Consider the following 19,151-nt stretch of genomic DNA (forward strand, 5'->3'; position numbering starts at 1 on the left):
CCACAAATGCCAAAAAAAAAAAAGCCCCCCCACTACTCTCGAAGGAGATCTGTGCAGTTTCCAAAGATGACACAAATCAAGAGAAAAAGAGAACAGGGGGAAATCCTGCTTCCTTGTGGGGAAGTGCTTTGAAATGTTGACAATTCAATTCTAAATGGAGGTTGAATTAAAACAAAGTGTTGAGAAGTATTCTTCTTTTTTTTAGTAGTAAATATTTATTACAAATGGGAAGAAATCCACAAATCAATGTTTCCCTCAAATACAAAACTTTGACAACCCCCCTTTTCCAAAAATAGCTTTACAGTAATTATCATTTTCTCATTGCAGAGCATATTATCAACGACCCCAACACACACACGCACACACGCACACAGAATTTCTACGACCTTGACTTTTTCAGCTAGGCAAGGTGAAGATCCAGGGCCATTTTCAAGCAGCAGCTAGCAGACTTACACAGTCTGAAACACCAACATGCAGACACACACAAATCCTCACACCTGGGAACTGTTTGAAATTGTGAGAATTTTTCACTTTTGTATTTTTTTTTATCTGTTTTTAGAGCCGCTTAGTTTGTTTTCTTTACTTTCTTTAGTTTTAGAAAATGCTTCGTTTCAGTTCACTTCTTATGAGTTTTAGTAATTGCTTTACTTTTTCCCAAAGTTAGTTATGCCACAATGTATTAAAAATCTTGATTCTGGCGTATGTTGTGTAGTGGTGGACCTACGTGACATTCCTCCCAAGTAGGTTACAAGTACATCCTCTGTGTGTTGAAGATCCTGAGCTTGGTCATGAAGTTGAAGTAGATGAAGGCCAAGCACACCAGCAGATTCTTGAGGAAGTAGAGCAGCGGCGTGACCATACCGAAGAAGGCCAGCAGGCCAGCTCGCACGAACAGGAAGGGCAGGTCCTGTAGTGCGACGCCCAGCGAGGACAGCAGGGGGTCGTGGGGGGTGATGGCCACCCGCAGGCAAGACAGGCAGCAGAAAACATAAATGGGGCTCACCCAGCCGGAGTAGCAAACCAACGGGTGGGACGCGACCCGCGTCATCTCCGCCGTGTCCATCCAGAACATGAAGCCGTCCACAAACACGTCGGCGCGGGCATCGCTGGCGCACAGGAAGCTAAGAGGGCCCGAGCGCACGTACGGCGGGGTGGACCCAGATTCCGAGGCCCCGAACCCTCGCCCTGCGTTCCCAGGTATTCCCGGCACGGTCCCGTTGGGCTCCGGTCTAAAACCTGTGCCGTTGTGGGATCTGTCACCCCCCCGCTGGCCTGGCGTCCTCGCCGGCGCCGCAGGGGAGCCTGTGATTTGGCCGGGCACGCGCGGCCCAGCCGTTCCGGGGCCCGTTATTCCGGATCCCAGAACGGCTGGCGTGACCTGTTCCACGTGAGTCAACACCGACGAGGGGATGTCGGTATCTCTCGCCACGTTATCTGAAATCACAGCCAGAACAACTTTTTTAAAAGAGTTAATTGTTAAATTGGTCGGGTAAAAGACCCAATGAATCAGGATGGCGGTTCGACCTCATCCCTTTATGGCGGGAAAATAAACCATAAAGTGACCAAAACTAGCATTTTGAAAATGTGTCCACTCTGCACATTTTAAGCCAAACAAAAAAAAAAAAAAAAAACACCATTCCCATTATTTTTGAGGGCATCGCACGTAAGCTCACCCTGTCCCGTCAGCCTGCAGTGGCGTATCCGTTCCACCACGTCCAAGCAGATGAGGGAGAAAAGGATGAGCGACACCGGCAGCTCGCCGAACGTGTCGTGACGCAGATTGTTGCGGCTCTGAACCTACAAAGAAATAATGATTAAGTAGGATACAGTGCTGATTCTTTTGGTGAGCCCGCCTTGGTCACTGGGAGGCAGTAGAATCATGCAGACAAATGAAAACAACTACAAAAAAAAATTAAAAAAGGAATTCAACAATTCAATAAATGAGCATGCCTTCTTGTAACATGAAAAACATCTGAAACCTCGAAATGTCAGTCCTATCGTAAACAGGGTACGCCAAGTAATTTTTTAAATACCTGTCCACGACTCACTTTTGGGTCCTGACCCACCACTTGGGAATCAGTGGCCTAAGAGTCATTCAGCTCTTGACATGAGCCTGAGTCAGGAATTGAGAACAAAGCCAAGTAAGCGGGAATCAGCGCAGCTTTTTTTTTTTTCTACATCCGATAAACAGAGGAGCAAAAGGTCCGTTCTAAACCACGCAAAGCAGCAAAGCAAGTCCTGGGCCACGGGCCAACCGGGAAGTGAAAATGTGCCTGGTGGACACATGATGTGACAAGGAGGGCAGGAAAAGGAACCCAGCTGCTTATCAGTGCCTCCTTATCCTCACATATGACTCCCTGAGGACTTTCTTCTCACAAGTCATCACGTTTATCCCGCCAACAGGCCTTGGCTCCATTTTAACATGACCCCCACCATTTGCCAAAACCTGCGAGGAAATTGATGCTTGAACTTTAATCTGCAAATATACAACAAACTACGATTCTCAAGACAGTGTAATATTATTTAAACTCATCCTTGATTTACTTTTTAACTAAATGGCATGCCGATTTGTTTAAACTGACGAGGCCACAAACGTGAGACTGGAAACTCAGCCAATTCACACTCGTCACTTCACAATCAGCAGCTTTCTTCCAAAAAGAGACCGCAAACACTTTAAACTCACTCACAGTTAAAATTGAATGAAAAACTAAATAGTAAACAAAGAAAATAACACTTGACGCGTATGTATTTTATTAATTACATCGCTCTGCTTCACAAGAGTCCGTTTAGCTTCCATATATGGGAAATGCTATCTACATGCTAACGTTTAGCATCGATAGTTTTAGTAGCGTTTAAGCAATGGATATTTGAGCACACTTTTAGACAGATTATATCACAATACTTACAGGTATATACTCTTTGTCATCTACGAAAAATAAATATTACAGCATTTTACAAGTCAATCACAGAAATAAATAAATAAATTCAAAAAATGGTTCTTATTCGTTTGTGTGCCTGCTTGCATTACACTTTGCTGCCACCTAGTGGCAAAGGCGTGCACAGCAAATTGAACTGGAATGCAGAATTTAACCGTAATGTAGAAAATACTGAATTCTTATGAGCTAAATAAGCTGTAAAATATTTCATGTTGACATTGTTACAATTGGCTGGGAAAAAATAGCTACTTCATCAATTGATCATCCATATTTAAGCTACAATTCTGGCCAGGGGCCAATTCAGAGTGAAGCCTCAAGGACAAGCTCAAGAGAAAATGGACACCTGGACATTTGTGGTACCTCAGAGCTCGCGATGAGGAAGGCAAAGCAGGGCATCGTGGAGACGATCACAAACACAAGGGCCACGGGCCTCCTGGGTGCAAAAACATACAGCAGTCAGGACAGGAAGATAAAAAGACGGACGAGTTCTTCTCGTCACGGCGCCGCTAACCACTTCTTCCTCCCGACCAGGAAGCGCTTCTCGGCGAACACCATGTACTTGAGGGGCACCCAAACCAGGAGGGCGATGGATGTGACGTAGGCCACCGACGAGGCCACGATAAGCCAGTAGGCCCCGCCGGTGCTGCCCCATCCTTGGACCTTGGCCACGATGGCGGCAAAGCGCTGCATGACCACGAAGAGCGGCACACACAGGCCGGCAAACTGCAGCGCCTCGCACACCACCAACTTCAGCGTCCGGCCCGAGCCCATGCTGTGAGGACACCGGGGTGGCAGACGCAGGGGGGGCGGCGACCGGTCCCCACCATTGTCCGCCCTGCCCCGCCACGAGCATGTTCCACACAGCGCAGGCCTGAAACTGCTTACACCGCATTCGATATTGTGTGCCTAGTAAACAAAGCTTGACAAGGATGTGGACTGTCTGTTAGCTTTAGAGGGGTACACACACACAGATTGTCTGATGTCACTGAAAAAGTATCCTCAGCAGAGATCCGCAGGTGTTTTTGTGTTAAGACAATTTGGGCCGTTAATCGTAAATGTTAAACTTGTTCTATATGTAAAGTGGGATCCATACATAATGATAATTAAGGCTAACCAAATAGTCTATACAAACTAAATGCTAACATATTATGTAAATGCTGCGCCACATTTATACAGTCCAGACAACAATACTCAAATGCATAGATTCTTAATCCTCTGGGAAGAACGACTAACATTACTGCTGTATTGAAAAGCCGAGAGGAGTAGACCCCGCAATTCGCAAGGGATAAAGATCAGGCCCAACGACGAATTGCAAGACCGGTGTAATTATAATTGCCAGAAAAAGAACTGTAAAAATATTTTTCACAGAGAAGAAATGCTGCACTTTTCCACCAGGCGGCAGCACACTTGCTTGTCGCGTCGCCCCAAACCAGCTGTCACTTAACTTCCCGGACAATCCCCCCCTGCCCCCCCAAGACCTCCCCGTCCCCCCGCCACCGCTACCACCCCACCCCAGCCCGGGCACCAGCATGGCGTCCAGCGAGGAGGACGGCGGCGCGGCGTCGGAGGAGAAGGAAAACAACAACAAGAAACGCGGCAAAGGCACCGCGGCCACAGCGTGGCTCGCCTTCTACAACATCGCCATGACGGCCGGGTACGTGCGCGGCGGCCCGCTGGAATGAATGGAGCGTCGCTGCGTGTCCAAATAGGGCCGAGGCGAGGGTGTGAAGTGTGAAGGGCCGCGGGGGCTGCCTGCTGGTATAAGTTTAGACAGCGGCGACGCTGGAAATGCTCAATGGGCACTTTTTGTTTGAATTTTTTTTAACTCCCATTATAAGCGCGCGCATTACACATCTCGGAAATGCAGCCTGGAATAATAATGATAATATTTTTAAAAAATCGTCATCATCATCATCTATAGTTTTCCGCCAAAACCCCTTAATTTAAATATTTTTTATAGAATATTCAATGATGAATTATGTAAATGCCTTTTACTCCTTCACCACCAGGTGTTTTCAAACGTTTTTCACCTTAATTCTACCAATTTAACATTCTGTGGGAAGAGACTTTTGCCTGCTGGTGCAATGGCAAAAAAATACAAATTAATAATAAATCACATTCATTGTTTTCATACCATCCGATGCAGAATATTGTCATTATTTGTGTTTAATGCCGGTTTTAAAGCATCTGTTCAGAAAATTTGAGAGGAACGACAGATGACTTAAATATTTTATAAACATAAACAAGGTAGTGTATTTTTATATGAATACGAATATAAAGAATATTCGAAACAATTTGCTCAACATTAAAATAAATGAAAAAAAAATAAAATTAGGGAAAAGCGTATTACAGTGTAATAGGGTGCAAATTTTACCTGGACCACCAGAGGGCAGCGTTGAGAGGCTTCCATTCAAAATGCGATCTAGAGCCACGCGTTGTATTTTCGTTACATTTCTACATTAAAACACAATAAAAAGTGAGACGAGACAAATGTTTTTGTACCACGCTACACAATCCAAAGCGTAGCAAAATAAATGCATAGAATCAGCATTATATCAGGATACATTTTCAGTGGGGGTGAAACTTTTCACAATATGAAGTTCACTATGTGTAAAGTCGAATAATTATTAATGCCTAATCATTGATTAAAATTGTTCATGAATGGTTTATTCAATTGCCCATGGGCAATATTCAAATAGTGGTGAAAAACAAACAGTCTACTCCAGTTTAACACATCCAGATCCATGATTTCTTTGAGCTATTAACTTTACCTCAAGTATTTTTTTATTTTTGTGGTCAGGTGGTTGGTCCTGGCTATGGCGATGATGCGCTTCTACATGCAGAGAGGCACACACAGGGGCCTGTACAGAAGTATAGCCAGGACCCTCAAGTTTTTCCAGACTTTTGCTTTAGTTGAGGTAAGACTGCTTTGAGCATTTGTGCAAAAAGTAATGCACAAAAATTAGCCATTACTACGTAAATATGTGTTTGAATACTGTATGGGATGTACCTTCCAAAAGCATCAACACAATAACACAAACACAATATTTTCTAACCATTCTTATGTACTTTGTGTTCCAGGTGGGACACTGCGCCATCGGTACGTGGCAAATTCAATGCATGCTGATTTTCGTCTTATATGTCCGCCATTAATAATTGCTGTCGCCGCAGGCCTGGTAAGGACGTCGGTGATCGTCACTGGGGTGCAAGTGAGCTCGCGCATCTTCATGGTGTGGTTCGTCACCAACAGCATCAGACAGGTGAACACACGCACACCCAGACACCAAATCCGGCGGTTGTGAAATCAGGGCCTCACGTGCGCCCCGCTTAATTAAGATCCAGAATGAAGAAAGCGTGGTCCTCTTCCTGGTGGTGTGGACCCTGACCGAGATCACCAGATATTCCTACTACACCTTCAACCTGCTCCACCACCTGCCGTACTTCATCAAATGGGCCAGGTGGTGGCGCCGTCACGCTGAGCATGTTGCTTTTTTTTTTAGCTTCTGTGCTAGCCACTGTATTCTAATACGGGTGCTGTGGCGACACTAATACTTTGAAACTTTAACAGCTTGTACGCGTGTATCCGCCACCGATTGGCACTCAAAAGTGTTCACTCAATGAGCCGCACGCTTAAGTGCGTGTGCTTTTTTTCGTGTTTCACTGCCTTTGCGTTATTCACTTTGCTGCTACAGTGATTATAGAGTCCAATTCGGGTCCTCGAGGGCCACTAAATTGCATGTTTTAGATGTTTACCTTCTCCAACACATCTGATTCGTATGTTCAGGATTTGTTATGCTTCTGCTTTGCATGCTGAAAAGCTGTACATTTAAATCAACACGCAGGATAGTGGCTCTTGAGGAGCCAATTGTTTGCTGTCCTCCAAGAATCATGACGATATGTATTTTTTAATTTGTTGGTTATCAGAATTGTACCATGCAAAATATGGGAATCCGCATCATTCTTTAAAAAAAAAACAAAAACAAAAAAAAACTTTTAATTCAGCTGCTCGTCGTTTTGTTCATGGAATGCTAGGCCCACGTTTCCTTAGCTCAAGAAAAATAGTAACAAATGCGAATTTGTTTGTGTGTATTTGCAGATACACCCTGTTCATCGTTTTGTACCCGCTGGGCGTGGCGGGTGAGCTGCTGACTATCTACTCGGCGCTACCCTTTGTGCGCCGCTCGGGAATGTACTCCATGAGGCTCCCCAATAAGTACAACGTGTCCTTTGACTACTACTACTGCCTCGTGGTCATCATGCTATCCTACATCCCGTGTAAGATTCATCCAGAGAGACAATCATACAAACTTTTTTAATTAAATTTCGATAACTAAAATAAGCGCGGGCTGCAATGTTTGTAAAACACTGACTTGTTGCCGTCGTCTTCAGTGTTCCCTCAGCTCTTCTTCCACATGCTGCGGCAGAGGAGGAGGGTACTCCACGGCGAGGTCATCGTGGAGAAAGACGATTAGTTGGAGCCAGACTGCTCGCCACGCCATCATCTTCATCATCAGCGGCCGCCGCTGCCATGCATTTGACAAAAGCGCTGGAGGAGTCACAATTGCTGTTTACAAATGGCCAGAAAGAGACACACTGAGAGCCGGACGTGGGGCCAGCAATTGTAACAGTGTCCCAAATAATTGACAAGAAAACAGGAAAGCTCAAAAACAATAAATCTACATGTAGACAATGCTTTTTGAGTATGTTTGTTTGAGGGAAAACGCCTAACATTTTGTTGATGTTTACCTGTTAAGGATGTGTGTGAGCACGTGTGTTGCTACTTTGATTCCCTCCAAACAAAAAGGTGCTAACATGAGACCCTTGATTGATGTTCAATCAACAATTCTGCTTATAGGAACAAGAGGCCGCAATTTACAGAGGCGAAGTGGGAGTGTGGGTCGAAGCTATAGAAATGTGAAATCATGTGCAAAAATCAATAAACTCAATTCTACGATATTCAGAGTTTTGTCATCACCTTTACACAGAGTCAATTAAAGTGGAATTTTAACAGTCCACTATAATGCATAAAATGTGACCGACGCTTTTGAATATCTACAGTTAATGAATGTTAAATTGAGTTAAAAAAAAAAAAAAACTATTTACAGTGAGTTGTTCTTACCGTCTGCGACAAGACAACGGTGTCACGCAGTCATACACCGTCTGTCAAGAGCATTTTTTTATTTAAAAGCCCGCTCTTGAGTCGCTGTTTTATGACGTCTACATAACAGCCCGGAAGTGAAGCAGTGTTCCAGATTGATCTTTTTTTTTTTGCTTGTTTTATTCCGTATAACAATTGTTCATACCAAAATTTAATTTTGGGGGGAACAATATAATCAACAGTTCATTGATTAAATGTGTGCCGTGAATACCACTAGGAGGCAGTGATGTCTTAATTCGCGTTCCACAGCCTCATCACCAAGGCGTCGACTTGAAAAATATGTAGTCATACATTAAAGGGAGGCAGGGCTGTTATGTTAGCGCAAATTTCCGTTAAGATAACACCTGGCAGGTGATAAACAACGTATACTCTTAAAATAAAAAAAATAAAAAGGGCAAACGAGCCTCGAGATTCCCAGGGGCCTTCAAACGTTTCATAAAAGTTGGTTCAACTTTTATTTGGAAAGTTTTAGTCATAATGCCTTTTTTAATTTAAACAAGTCCGCTTGTGATTTTTACTGCTGAACAACAAAACACAGAACAAAAAAATGCATTAAGTCTTTTTTCTCCTCACTTGAAGTGGTCACAAAGCCTTTTAAAATAATCTATCTGACCACACCAGGTGGAATTTCTTATTTGTTCCACGGGCCAGTTGAGCCATGTTCAATGTTATTTCTGCTTCCAAAACACCCCCCCCCCAAAAAAGACATCTCATATACTTTATTTTTTCATACGAATATCTACTGTAGTTTTACATTCACTACTCCATTAGCGGAGGTTACTTGGAATGTGAAAAGCTACACACATACACAGGCTTTCCAGATTAGCACTTTTATTTGATAAATTGTCTCTCATATTTGTCACAAACGTTCTACTTCCACCACACGCACACAAGTCTCGAAGCACTTACTGTACTCATCATGGAATTGACCAAAAAACAAACACACACTTATTCTGCATCAATTAACTTGCAAAAGTAATGCTCAGTTGACTGCTAGAACTGAATTGACAGTTAAATTGAAATTAGGAAATAACCCGGCAAACTACGCGTTTGAATGGATGCTGTCAACCATAATTGTCGTAACATCCGAGCCAGCGTTGATCTAATAATATTCATGATGAGAAACGGTTGCAAAACTAAACAGCGGATATGAGAAACAAGATTTGAAATCTTCCAAACCACATAAGCAAAATGTATTTCTTTTTTTTTTTCCTCCTGCTCCTCTTGTGGTGAGTTCAAGTACATTTAGCGCTCCTGGGATGACCGAGCTGTTCGTATCCGTAAGGCCACTTTATTAGGGAATGGTACGAGTCTCATTACTCTGCAGCTCGTATCCCGTTCACCGCCACAGGTGCAGGATTTCTTGAGGGTGTGGGGGGCGGCAGAGCAGCGAATCCACGTGGCCGAGGTAGTGTCCCCCTTCCTCCCCACACACTCCTAAACGACCAAACACACCCCACTACCCCACACGTGTGTGTGCGTGTGTATGCGTGTGACAGTGCAGAAAAATAGATTCCCCCTCCACACACACACACACACACGCACGCACGCACACACACACACGCACACACACCCCAGCTTGTAAAAATCACCTCAATGAAGTCCAAAGAGACACACGTGGTCCGCCAAGTCCTCGCCGCCGAAAGCTTGTTTGGAGTTGCGCCCCCACTAATCCCCCACCCACCCCTTTACGTGTGATGATTTGAATGTGTGTGTTGGAGGCGACGAGTGCAGTATTCAACGTTCAGCCGCTTAATTCCTCTCCATTGCTTGGTGGTGAGCTGGGTGGTGCTCCAAATGGCGGCGGCGGCGGCACATGTGTTTTACTTGTCGCCCAAGACGGCATACTGGTTATCCAGCTGCAGGTGTTGCACGGCCGCGGTGGGATTGCCGTCCTCCCGGCCTCGGCCCTTGTGTTTCACAACCTCAAACGTCTTGTCAATCTCACGATCCCTGGCACCAAGGAGACAAAGTTACTTACAAAATGGCAGCCATGATTTTGCAGTTTTTCACATAGAGTTCCTTTTCGGTCAGAAACATTTCTTTTTTTCTTGTTATAAAAATACATAAACATTAACCACAGATTATATTAAAAAAAATCTGAATTAAAAAAAAAATTATCGTCCTGAAAACATACATTTGGATCTATTTTTTAAACAGACCTCCATAAACATATACAGTACTTATATTTGTGTGAAGGATGAGGAAAAAGTGGTGCCATCTGCTGGATCGCCTGAGTTTATGTCGCACAAAACGTGTGACTATATTTTAAAAGGGCCCCTTTTGCCATTTTGTTATGATGCGTGGAAAGCCGACCAACGGCGGTGCGTGGAATTACTTGCGCGTCTCCACGTGCTTGCCGGTGGCCATCAGGGAGGGGAATTGGGTGTCGCTGAAGATCTCTGGGGGTCCCTGGTTCGGGCCTCGTTTGGATGAAGAGAAGCGAGCGCCCGGGGGACGGTACACGCCCGAAGGCTTCGACTCGGGCGTCTCCACTTCCTCTACAAAGACGAAAGGAAAAATATCAACCACCATTTACGATTCATGTTTTAACTTCAATAAGTATTTTTACTGTCGTACAACCTTTTGATTTTAATGAAAATTTATTTTCATTTTGTGTTTACAAATGGATCAAATTTCCCCATTGTGGGACTAATAAAGGACATCTTTATCTTTATAATGTGGCTCCAACAATATTTTTTTTATCTGGTCAGAAGGCGATAGTGGCCCACGCCTTGTTGGCAAGTGAAGGGTTACTACACACCGACTGGTGGAGCCGGCGCAGGAACAGAAGTGGACTTGTTCCAAGGGCCAGACATTTTGTCGTCGCCCGCAACGATCAGGACGTCGCCGTCTTGGTCGTGCGCCTCGTCTTCATAGTCCTCTTCTTCCTTCTCGTCACTTGGGAAAACAAGCGAGACGTTTCAGCCACGTCGGGACACTTCAGAGGGGACACGTCACGCTAACCTTATCTGCAACGCTTGGACCCTCAGGCCGCTGTAGTCCACCTCTTTCTGTTCAAACTCTTTCCACTCCTCGTCCTCCTGGCCGGAAGGAGACAAGCCACTCAACATGCAGCACTGCACTAGCAGGACGTCAGCAATACAAAGAGGCCCAGCGGTGCGCAATTAACCAGTTTATGCAGTGGCTTAAGAATATGTTATCACGCTCTGGTACCACGGAACTTCCTGTTTTTAATTTGTTTTAGTTTTATGGTTTAAAGATTTTTTGAGATTTTAGTGTAACACAGTCAGCTTTCCAAGATGCCATGTTGCAGAAGATATTAAAATTCTTATATACCCCTGTTCAAATGCCAAGTTTTTAATGATATTAAAAAATATATTAATATTAGCTGATTTAATGTGCCAACCACTCTTCGGTCGTGCCCTAATAAAACATTAGACCAAGACAAATTCTTTCCAAACTTTTTAACTATTAACAATTAAGGAATCCTTTAATTGTTGCAGCTCCATATGTTTTTGTATTAAAGGTTTATGAGTGTTACACACAAATTACCTGGAAATAGTACAACGTTTTTTTTCCCATTTGTTTTCGTCTTACTAAGCCTTTCTCAAACAAACATTTGCTTCAAATGGGCTGTTTGACAGGCTTGTGTTAATATTATGGAGTGATCCGACTAACGAACATATTTGAGTCAGATCGTCGCCGCACGAAGGTAGCGGCGTCGTAAAGCGAGGACTACAGTACCTACGTCTTCGTGGGGAGACTAAACAAACTAAAATGGCGGCGGCTCGCCCTCCCGTTTCTCCTGCGGCGATTAAAAAAAAGAGAATACGATCAAATAGTTTGACAGTAAACTGGATTAAAATGACGATCGAAGGGCTTCTTTTAAGTTAGTCAATGTGTCAGCTAAAGAAGCTAAAAGCTAAGTGGTAGTTAGCAGCCGGTCGTCACATGAGCCGCGGGGAGCATATGCTAGACAGCTAGTCGCAATTTATTCCCAAAATCACTCATTAAAAGTTAATTTCTCACCATTTAAGTGTCAACGACAACCTTTACATGACTTGTGAAGGTGCTTACAAGTGGTCACGACCAGACGACCGGACCACGTTACCTTGTCCATGTTGGCGTCCTCCTGACCGTCGCCTTTCGACGACTTATCATTCTCCTTCTTGCTCTTTTTCAGGCCCGTCGAGGCGGCGGCCGACTCCTTGGCCTTGCTCTTGTCTTTCTTCTTCTTCTTGTCCCGTTTGGCGAAGAAGTCATCCAGGCTCTTCTCGCTTGACACATCCGCCATTTTCAAAAGAGAGCCGCTAGCTGATTTTTTTTTCTTAGCACGCCGAAGCAATGACACGCCGAGAAGGGGTGAAAAAAAGTGGTGCTCGAGTGGGGGAAGGAGGAGCAGGGCGGTAGCTACTAAACGCTCCCACGATGGTCAATTGCCTCTCCTTTGTGTCGTTTGACCTCTGTTAAAGGCTGATAAAAATCGATTATTAAAAAAAATGTTGGGCTGAGTGTCTGTATGAGCCGTCAGCTATCCTGTCAAGCATGCCATGCACCGCACAGGAAATCTGACAAATCAGCATCGTGACCCGGACGTAGATGGACGTGAATCCGGAAGAGTTACTACTTTATTAAAACGTTCTTAATTTTTATTTATATATATTTTTTTTTTTTACATTTCAACTTATATGTCTTTACCATGATTAAAACAATTAATAATGTAAAGAAAAACACTCACGTTTTGATAAGTTTCATTCCACCACCGGCGACGTAACCCGAATTTGTACGTAAGTGTGAACGCGCCATAGTCTGTCATAACATGTTCGCAATATTAAAATAGTATGATCCCGACCTCCAGAGACAGGCTGGGTGATACTCGTCTTACATTTGCATTATGTCTAATTATAGAGCCCTCGAGGGCTCCAGACTGCCCCTAAATGGTAGCATTTCGCCCCCAAAATATGAGACACTGCAACTATTTTTCATTTACTCATGCATATGTGACCAATAAATATTCTGATCAACCAGCCCAGGTAAAAAGAATGCACTTTCTGACTTCCATATCCGTCAATAGCAGGTTAATAAAAAAAATCTGTCATGGTTTTTTTGTTCCTAGGAAACTATTGCTCCACCCTTGTATGTAAAATGCGTGGAAATGTACATATTTACGTGTCATCATAACATGAAATGGTCATACTGATGTTTTGGGGCTGTGACATGGGTGATAAAACGCAGAGATGAACTTTATAAATATCAATTCGAGCTCCATCTAGGCAACATTTTCGTCACAATAATCAACAGCGAGACAAGTATATTCATGACTTTAAAATGTTTATTTATAAAAAATTAAACCATTGATTTGTGTGTCTTTACAGCGAGGAATAGCAGAGAGCACAGTTGCTTTTTAGTTTGTTTTTTAGCCCCGTGCAATGGAACCTGTCAGCTGGGTCTGGACAAGATAAGATAAGATGTCCTTTACATCTTGTCCCACAATGGGGAAATTTGAAAAACGGGATCCGAACTCGGATACATCTAAACCAAACACAAAGTCGAAAACCACTCGACCAATTCAGGCAGACAGAGAAGACACTCGTGTTCTTTCTCCCAGTTACACAAATGTAATTGACGTATAAAACATAAGTGTAGTAACGCTACAACATTTGACTTTTGAATTAAATTAATTTTCCATCGGTCCGACTACGTAAGTCAAACGGGACAAACTAGCACACGTGTTAGCCAGTAAACTGAATTACGTTAAAATATTCTTTAAAAAAATGTAAAAAAAACAAAACAATCTGAATCAAAAAATAAAAACTATGGTAAAATGAAAAAAAAGAGCTATTAGCAAACTTGAACGTGACTTGAACCACTAAAATTATAACACCTAAAAAAAAAAAAATATCAAACTATACTGTGATTATGCAGAATTTCCGATACAGAAGCTGATATGATATTCCGAGAGGTTTCTTCTAATTTTGTTTTGATTATTGAACCTCTCCCATTAAAATGAACAAAATAAATGTGACTGTCCAAACCCAGACGCTCGATTGGTCAACACAGTGGCTCAGTTTTCACTTGCTCGCCCGCGTTCATATTTGTACATTATTCACACCATGATAAGAAAAATGATCTCTCAGTGTTATCAGATTATTAAATTAGCCCCGTCAGGCAGAAAAATAAAGCATCCGCTACCTTCACATCACGCCAGAACACAACTTCCATGATGATTAGAACATGAAAAAGAATTACTCTCGAAAGAGGGCAAGTACCGTTTATGTAAAAAAATTCTCGTGTCTCCCACATGACCACAAAAAGGAAATTAGGATATCAGGCTTTGGGCTACCGAACGGCAAATTCCACAACTGGTGTATGATCCATAATAAAAAATTTTCAATCACTTCCGTACTCTCTGTGACTCTTCCAGTCCCACTGGCCACTTTCAAATACAATCTTTCTTCAGGTAACATTTTCTTAAAACATTCTATGCTAATCAAGTCTATATTGAAGTCGTTTTTCCGCCCCTTGTATGCTTAAGCACAATGTTAACGGTTGAATATGCATAATAATGCATAATGATAAAATGTTAATGATTTTCGGGGTTTTTTAGCAATTAAAAAAAAATCCAGGGAATTTGTGGTTTTGGAGATGCGAGGTTCGGCCAGATGGCAGCGACATTCGAGGCATATAACCTGTCTCTCCTTTTTTTTATTTTAAAACAGTCCTTCTATCCTATTGTGGTTTAATGTCGGTGACCATGGTGGTATAGGGAGAAATACCTTTTTTTTTTTTTCTTTTCTTTTTTTTAAGCCACTGTTGTAGTGCATTTGAGGTTTATCTTCAGATTTCACCCAGAAGCCCAATATCCCTACGGTTTGGTGAGTAGTGTAGATATGCACAACTATTTTTGGGGCGCAAACGAAATAACCTCAATTGGGTGTAAAATGATTAAAAGCAATAAATTACTTGTTTAAAAATCTGCATGGCAGTGCAACACAATGATGCATGATATGCTTTTTTTTTTTTTTTTTTTTTTTAAAGCTCTCAACAATCTTTGTGTGTGTGAAGGTAGCAGGATGTCGTCTACTATTATTTACACTCCAAAAACAACATTTTACAATCTAGTCAAAATATTTTCCCCACATGTTACAGCTAGGACTTCTTCTTTTTTGTCTTTGGGAGGTTAAGAAAAATAAAAATAATTTTAAAAGAAACTAAAAACAACAAAAGAATGCTAGCCGGTCAAGCGGAAGCGTTGAGGAAGCGTGGTCTCCATGGCGACTGAAGGCAAGGCTGGATATGAGTGACCGCTATGCTGGTCTCTTGTTTCGTGATGCGTTTACGTGAGGTGTTACGTGGGCACGGCCGTCTCCAAACTGCGGCGGCCTTGTCGCAGCTTGCGCTTGTTGCTGTACAGCGCCATCTCCTCTAAGGCCGAGGTGGCGGGCACCGGGACCTCGGCCTCTAATCCAGCGGTGGGACCTAGATAGGAAAGACACACAAACACACGCATACGCATGTTAGTGTCAGCAAAAAGTTGTATTGGATAATGGTACAAGCAGAAAAGATCCCCTGCGAGATTTCCAACACTACAAAACAAGCAGGAGCGCAAAAAGCAGATGGTGATGATGTCATAAGGCACCAAGAAGTAATATAGAGAAATAAGTGCACACAATAAAATACAGAGGAACCGTAAAAGGGGAAACCAGTCGGAATTGGAGTAAAATGGGAGGAAAAAAGATCACAATCACAATTTGGATTATTGGAAAAACATATTATATTTTTTATATCTGTGTCACACTGCCCCCTGGAGGCCAAGGTGCACACACCAGAAGTGAACGTCAATGGGCATTTCTTTTCATTCTAATGAGATTATTACGTTATTGGAGTTGTTTTTTTAGCCAATAAAAAGCTTTATAGTATAATTTCTATAATGGAAAAATGACACTCCCCAAATCGTGGAAGGGCTGGAACAGATGAACAAAAATTCCATTCATTTCAGTGAGGAAAGACGAAGCGAGACACAAATACTACAAGTCAGGCCACTGCTGTAGTGAACCGGCAATGCGGCTTCACAATACCACAATTCCTGGTTAGTATGTTAATAATTTGGGTTTATTTCTACTAAACTATCACGTGAGCATTTCAAGGCAAAGCAGTCCACTCCCAAACAGGCACACACAAACACATTCCTACCACCGAGAGCCGATTATCCCATGTAGACACCTGAATCAAAAAGGGACAGGAAACACGTTTCTCACTCATCCTCTTGTCCAGATTCGTCATCAGCACAAAGTCAAAAGGAGCGAGGCGCACTCACCCGGATGCTGCGATCCGTCGTCGATGAATTGCACGTCGTCTACAGCGTCAGGAGACTGCGAGGAAACAAACCACGGTGAGTGGTGAGGTAGCAGAGAGCGCAATTTAAGAAAGCAAGATTCCCGGGATGATGACGTGAGCTCATCCGTGTCGCGGTGTTAATGGAAGCTCATTGGCAAGAAGCGCAAACGGTCAAAAATACCTAAATTGAGCTAAAACAACAAAAAAAAGTTCCCATCAGCGTCTGGTTCCACCAAGTACAGTTTCATGCTGTCCGACTAATACACACTTTAAATATTTTTACTAAAATTCCAACTAGATATGAACTTTGTTTGTTTAATCAAAAACTCATGTTCAGATTTTAGTAACCTTTGAATTTAAAAAATTGTATATGTATATTTTCTTACCCTACTACTACTCTAAATTGTTTTTTATAAAACCAAAAGTACACTGGGATTTTTTTTTTTTAATTTCCAAGCTCATTTTTTTGCATACTTATCTTCACATAAAATTTGAATTTAAACTGTTTCTTTTTTTTTGTTGAAAATGTTATTTTTTCCAAAGTTACAAATTTAACCATTTTTTTTTTCAACAACGTAATGTTGCCTCAATTGAACGCACTCAGAATTTTGTAACCTTTTCCATCGTCTCTAATTTAAAATAAAACAAAATCTCATATTCAACCTCCATTTGACTCTGAAAAAGTCGTCACGTTATCCTCGGCAGCTCTGCAGCGCACCAACGGTGAACCGAAGTGAACCGTGCAGCTTGGTGGAAACACTTTTGTTATCATCAAAAACCAAAGTATCCACATTGCGTGAACAAACCAAAAGCAGACAGAAAAGCAAACACAGTTTTTTTCCCTCCAACAAGCACACCACATGACGACCCCCCCCCATACTAGAAACCCATTCCAGCCAAGTTATTACTCCTCAGCGAAACGTAAGCGAGCATAAATGTAGTCTCCTGCAATCCATTAACTGATCGAGTGATTAGTGACTGCTGAAGATGCTTTGTGAGTGACAGTTTGACAAGAAAGGAACGGGAGCAAGACCCAGACATCATTTCTTATTGCCTCTTAGATTCACTTAGAGAAACTATTGGCAAGGTTCAAAGTTGGGGAGGGTGAGGGAGGGGGGGGGGGACTTGGGGATGTGAGGTTCAGCATGCAGCCGATACCTGGATGTCGTACACCGGTTTGGAAGAGGGAATGGCGGCAAACTGGCGGTAGTCAAACCTCTTTGACGACAGGGACTAGAAGAATGGCAAGACAGGATGAGGGGGGAGGAAGAGGAGGGATGGTGGAGAGGGGGGAGACTTGTGGTGGTGGTGGTGGGGGGGGTTCAAACAGAGACGGCGGTGAAAGCGTGTGATGGGGTGGCGTGGAGGGGAGGGAAAAACGTGTGGATTCAAAGTTGCGAATCCAGTGGCAAGATGGCGGATTAATGCCAATGAGGCAAATTATTTCAATCTTTTAATTCCCTTCAATAGGTTCGTAATTTTCTTTGTTTGCTGTTTAGTTTGACAAACTTCAACTAGCAGTGGCCACACATTGCTGCTTGTTGGTGAAGCGAGTTCACTGCCACCATATGGCACTTGTATCTTGAAAAATTCTTAAATCCGGTCACTGGCATCTCAAGGCGCCGCTGCATTTAGTGAATGGTTGCAACCAGTGTATCGTTGCGCAGTTTATCGACTTACCATTCTACCCGGGGAGGTAACTCCTCGTGGACTGATGAGCTCTGGGAGACGAGGAAGTGAAAGACAAGATGAAGTCAAATCACGTCATCCGAATTTTCCTACTAAAACAGTTTCCTACCTTCCATGGGGGTGGGCGAGGGCGTGGGCGCCGGCGAAGGCGACTCAGCCAGCTGGTCCAGGGTGCTTCGTTTCTTCCCGTCCCGAGACTTGGCGATGACCATCTGAGCTTTGAGCGCGTCCTGCTCCAGAGACTTCATTCTGTCAAGAGAGCGAAACAAACATCAGAGAAGTGGGCGGGGCTGCATGGCGTGAATAGACAAGCCTGCACAAGCGCATACACACGCACACACACACACACACCTTTGGGTGTGTGTCAATCATTTTAAATGTGGATGCTCCTTGTCCTCGTTTGCTGTGACAAAATTATAATGTACCGTAAATTTTAGTCTATGCAACTAATTGGCACAAAACTTCTGACTTTTGCAGATTTGATTTTAAAACAGTAGCAAAGAAAAAAATGTAAAAATGAGTTTAAGGGTACCCAAAGAATAGACGTGACGCCAAGATCCGAAAACACGCCGGAATCCTTGTTTGAGCTGGGCTAAAAAGTTGCGGCGCATTATAGTAATCGCACCGTCAACACCAAACGAGGCATTCCAGGAAAAGGACGTCCTACTCTGCCGGTCGGCTGAGCCTTGACACACAAACTTGCTTGCAGGCAAGTGTGCATTAGTACAAATGGAGCAACAAGGCACAAAAGGGACATGGATGAGACGGGGAAAAGACGTGCTAGGAGCAAGACAACAGCGGAAAGGCAGCAAAAGAACCTTTCAGAGCCAAAGCCACCCCCCCCTATGCCGTGCGTGCGTGTCCCGGTGGCTGCGGGCATCCGCGGCGCAGACCTGAGCTGGGAGGCGGCAGAGGAGGAAGCATTGGAGGCAGGAGCCGCCGTGCCGTGAGAGGCCCTCACTCGAGCCTGGTAGAGCCTCTTAGCCAGGTCCTGCTCATACTGCCTAACATCGTCCTCCAAGCCTAAAGGCCTGTGCCCCCCAGTACGACGAAGACCAAGTGGGATG

At 43.4% G+C, this 19,151-nt stretch overlaps 4 protein-coding genes across 21 annotated transcripts in view; 1 reads left to right on the top strand and 3 right to left on the bottom strand.

Moving 5' to 3' along the window:
• Positions 1–103: 103 nt before the first annotated feature.
• LOC148318526 (transmembrane protein 236) lies at positions 104–8,109 on the bottom strand. 4 transcript variants are annotated; one of them, XM_088283047.1, is made up of 7 exons: positions 8,056–8,109; positions 7,307–7,500; positions 5,311–5,390; positions 3,448–3,855; positions 3,297–3,369; positions 1,674–1,797; positions 104–1,434 (listed from the first exon to the last, which is right to left on the bottom strand). In XM_088283047.1, the coding sequence occupies exons 4-7, from the start codon at positions 3,705–3,707 to the stop codon at positions 746–748; spliced, it is 1,146 nt and encodes a 381-aa protein (XP_088139173.1). In that variant the 5' UTR covers positions 3,708–3,855; positions 5,311–5,390; positions 7,307–7,500; positions 8,056–8,109; the 3' UTR covers positions 104–745. The 4 variants fall into 4 exon arrangements, with proteins under 4 accessions (XP_088139173.1, XP_088139175.1, XP_088139174.1 ...); XM_088283049.1 differs by having other exon boundaries at positions 7,307–7,482; positions 8,056–8,106; XM_088283048.1 differs by lacking the exon at positions 5,311–5,390.
• On the top strand, positions 4,445–7,886 carry hacd1 (3-hydroxyacyl-CoA dehydratase 1). Its single transcript, XM_088283053.1, has 7 exons — positions 4,445–4,590; positions 5,737–5,854; positions 6,018–6,036; positions 6,108–6,196; positions 6,273–6,394; positions 7,033–7,211; positions 7,326–7,886. The coding sequence occupies exons 1-7, from the start codon at positions 4,466–4,468 to the stop codon at positions 7,406–7,408; spliced, it is 735 nt and encodes a 244-aa protein (XP_088139179.1). The 5' UTR covers positions 4,445–4,465; the 3' UTR covers positions 7,409–7,886.
• Positions 8,110–9,642: 1,533 nt separating the features above from the next.
• Positions 9,643–12,667, bottom strand: cdv3 (carnitine deficiency-associated gene expressed in ventricle 3). Of its 2 annotated transcripts, none has more exons than XM_088283572.1 (5): positions 12,170–12,667; positions 11,062–11,135; positions 10,859–10,995; positions 10,433–10,595; positions 9,643–10,047 (listed from the first exon to the last, which is right to left on the bottom strand). In XM_088283572.1, the coding sequence occupies exons 1-5, from the start codon at positions 12,350–12,352 to the stop codon at positions 9,918–9,920; spliced, it is 687 nt and encodes a 228-aa protein (XP_088139698.1). In that variant the 5' UTR covers positions 12,353–12,667; the 3' UTR covers positions 9,643–9,917. The 2 variants fall into 2 exon arrangements, with proteins under 2 accessions (XP_088139698.1, XP_088139697.1); XM_088283571.1 differs by having other exon boundaries at positions 11,062–11,138; positions 12,170–12,666.
• Positions 12,668–13,372: 705 nt separating this feature from the next.
• scrib (scribble planar cell polarity protein) overlaps positions 13,373–19,151 on the bottom strand; it is a 43,880-nt gene continuing 38,101 nt past the window's right edge. For 9 of the 14 annotated variants that reach the window (XM_088282861.1, XM_088282859.1, XM_088282857.1 and 6 more), the window contains 5 exons: positions 18,194–18,333; positions 18,076–18,116; positions 17,554–17,628; positions 16,376–16,430; positions 13,373–15,537 (listed from right to left, as the gene is read on the bottom strand). In XM_088282861.1, coding sequence (XP_088138987.1) covers positions 15,407–15,537; positions 16,376–16,430; positions 17,554–17,628; positions 18,076–18,116; positions 18,194–18,333 — 442 coding nt within the window. In that variant the 3' untranslated portion in view covers positions 13,373–15,406. Of the gene's footprint in view, positions 15,538–16,251; positions 16,282–16,375; positions 16,431–17,553; positions 17,629–18,075; positions 18,117–18,193; positions 18,334–18,977; positions 19,116–19,151 lie in introns of all 14 variants that reach the window. The other 5 variants (XM_088282868.1, XM_088282862.1, XM_088282869.1 and 2 more) reach the window with 4 other exon arrangements.

This window comes from Idiotropiscis lumnitzeri, chromosome 19 (genome assembly GCF_059441095.1).
Source record: "Idiotropiscis lumnitzeri isolate Australia: NSW breed Sydney's pygmy pipehorse chromosome 19, RoL_Ilum_1.0, whole genome shotgun sequence".
NCBI lineage: Eukaryota > Metazoa > Chordata > Actinopteri > Syngnathiformes > Syngnathidae > Idiotropiscis > Idiotropiscis lumnitzeri.

Bases quoted from the DNA above. Each gene is read 5' to 3' on its own strand.
- LOC148318526 (XM_088283048.1), bottom strand. From the start codon at position 3,707: ATGGGCTCGGGCCGGACGCTGAAGTTGGTGGTGTGCGAGGCGCTGCAG. The intron at 3,370-3,447 runs GTTAGCGGCGCC...TTTTGCACCCAG, and splicing joins CTGGTCGGGAGGAAGAAGTG to GAGGCCCGTGGCCCTTGTGT. The intron at 1,798-3,296 runs GTACCACAAATG...ATTTCTTTGTAG, and splicing joins TCCTCATCGCGAGCTCTGAG to GTTCAGAGCCGCAACAATCT.
- hacd1 (XM_088283053.1), top strand. From the start codon at position 4,466: ATGGCGTCCAGCGAGGAGGACGGCGGCGCGGCGTCGGAGGAGAAGGAA. The intron at 4,591-5,736 runs GTACGTGCGCGG...TTTTGTGGTCAG, and splicing joins AACATCGCCATGACGGCCGG to GTGGTTGGTCCTGGCTATGG. The intron at 6,395-7,032 runs GTGGTGGCGCCG...GTGTATTTGCAG, and splicing joins TACTTCATCAAATGGGCCAG to ATACACCCTGTTCATCGTTT.
- cdv3 (XM_088283571.1), bottom strand. From the start codon at position 12,352: ATGGCGGATGTGTCAAGCGAGAAGAGCCTGGATGACTTCTTCGCCAAA. The intron at 10,996-11,061 runs GTTAGCGTGACG...TGTTTTCCCAAG, and splicing joins GTCCAAGCGTTGCAGATAAG to TGACGAGAAGGAAGAAGAGG. The intron at 10,048-10,432 runs GTAATTCCACGC...CCTTGGTGCCAG, and splicing joins AAGCACGTGGAGACGCGCAA to GGATCGTGAGATTGACAAGA.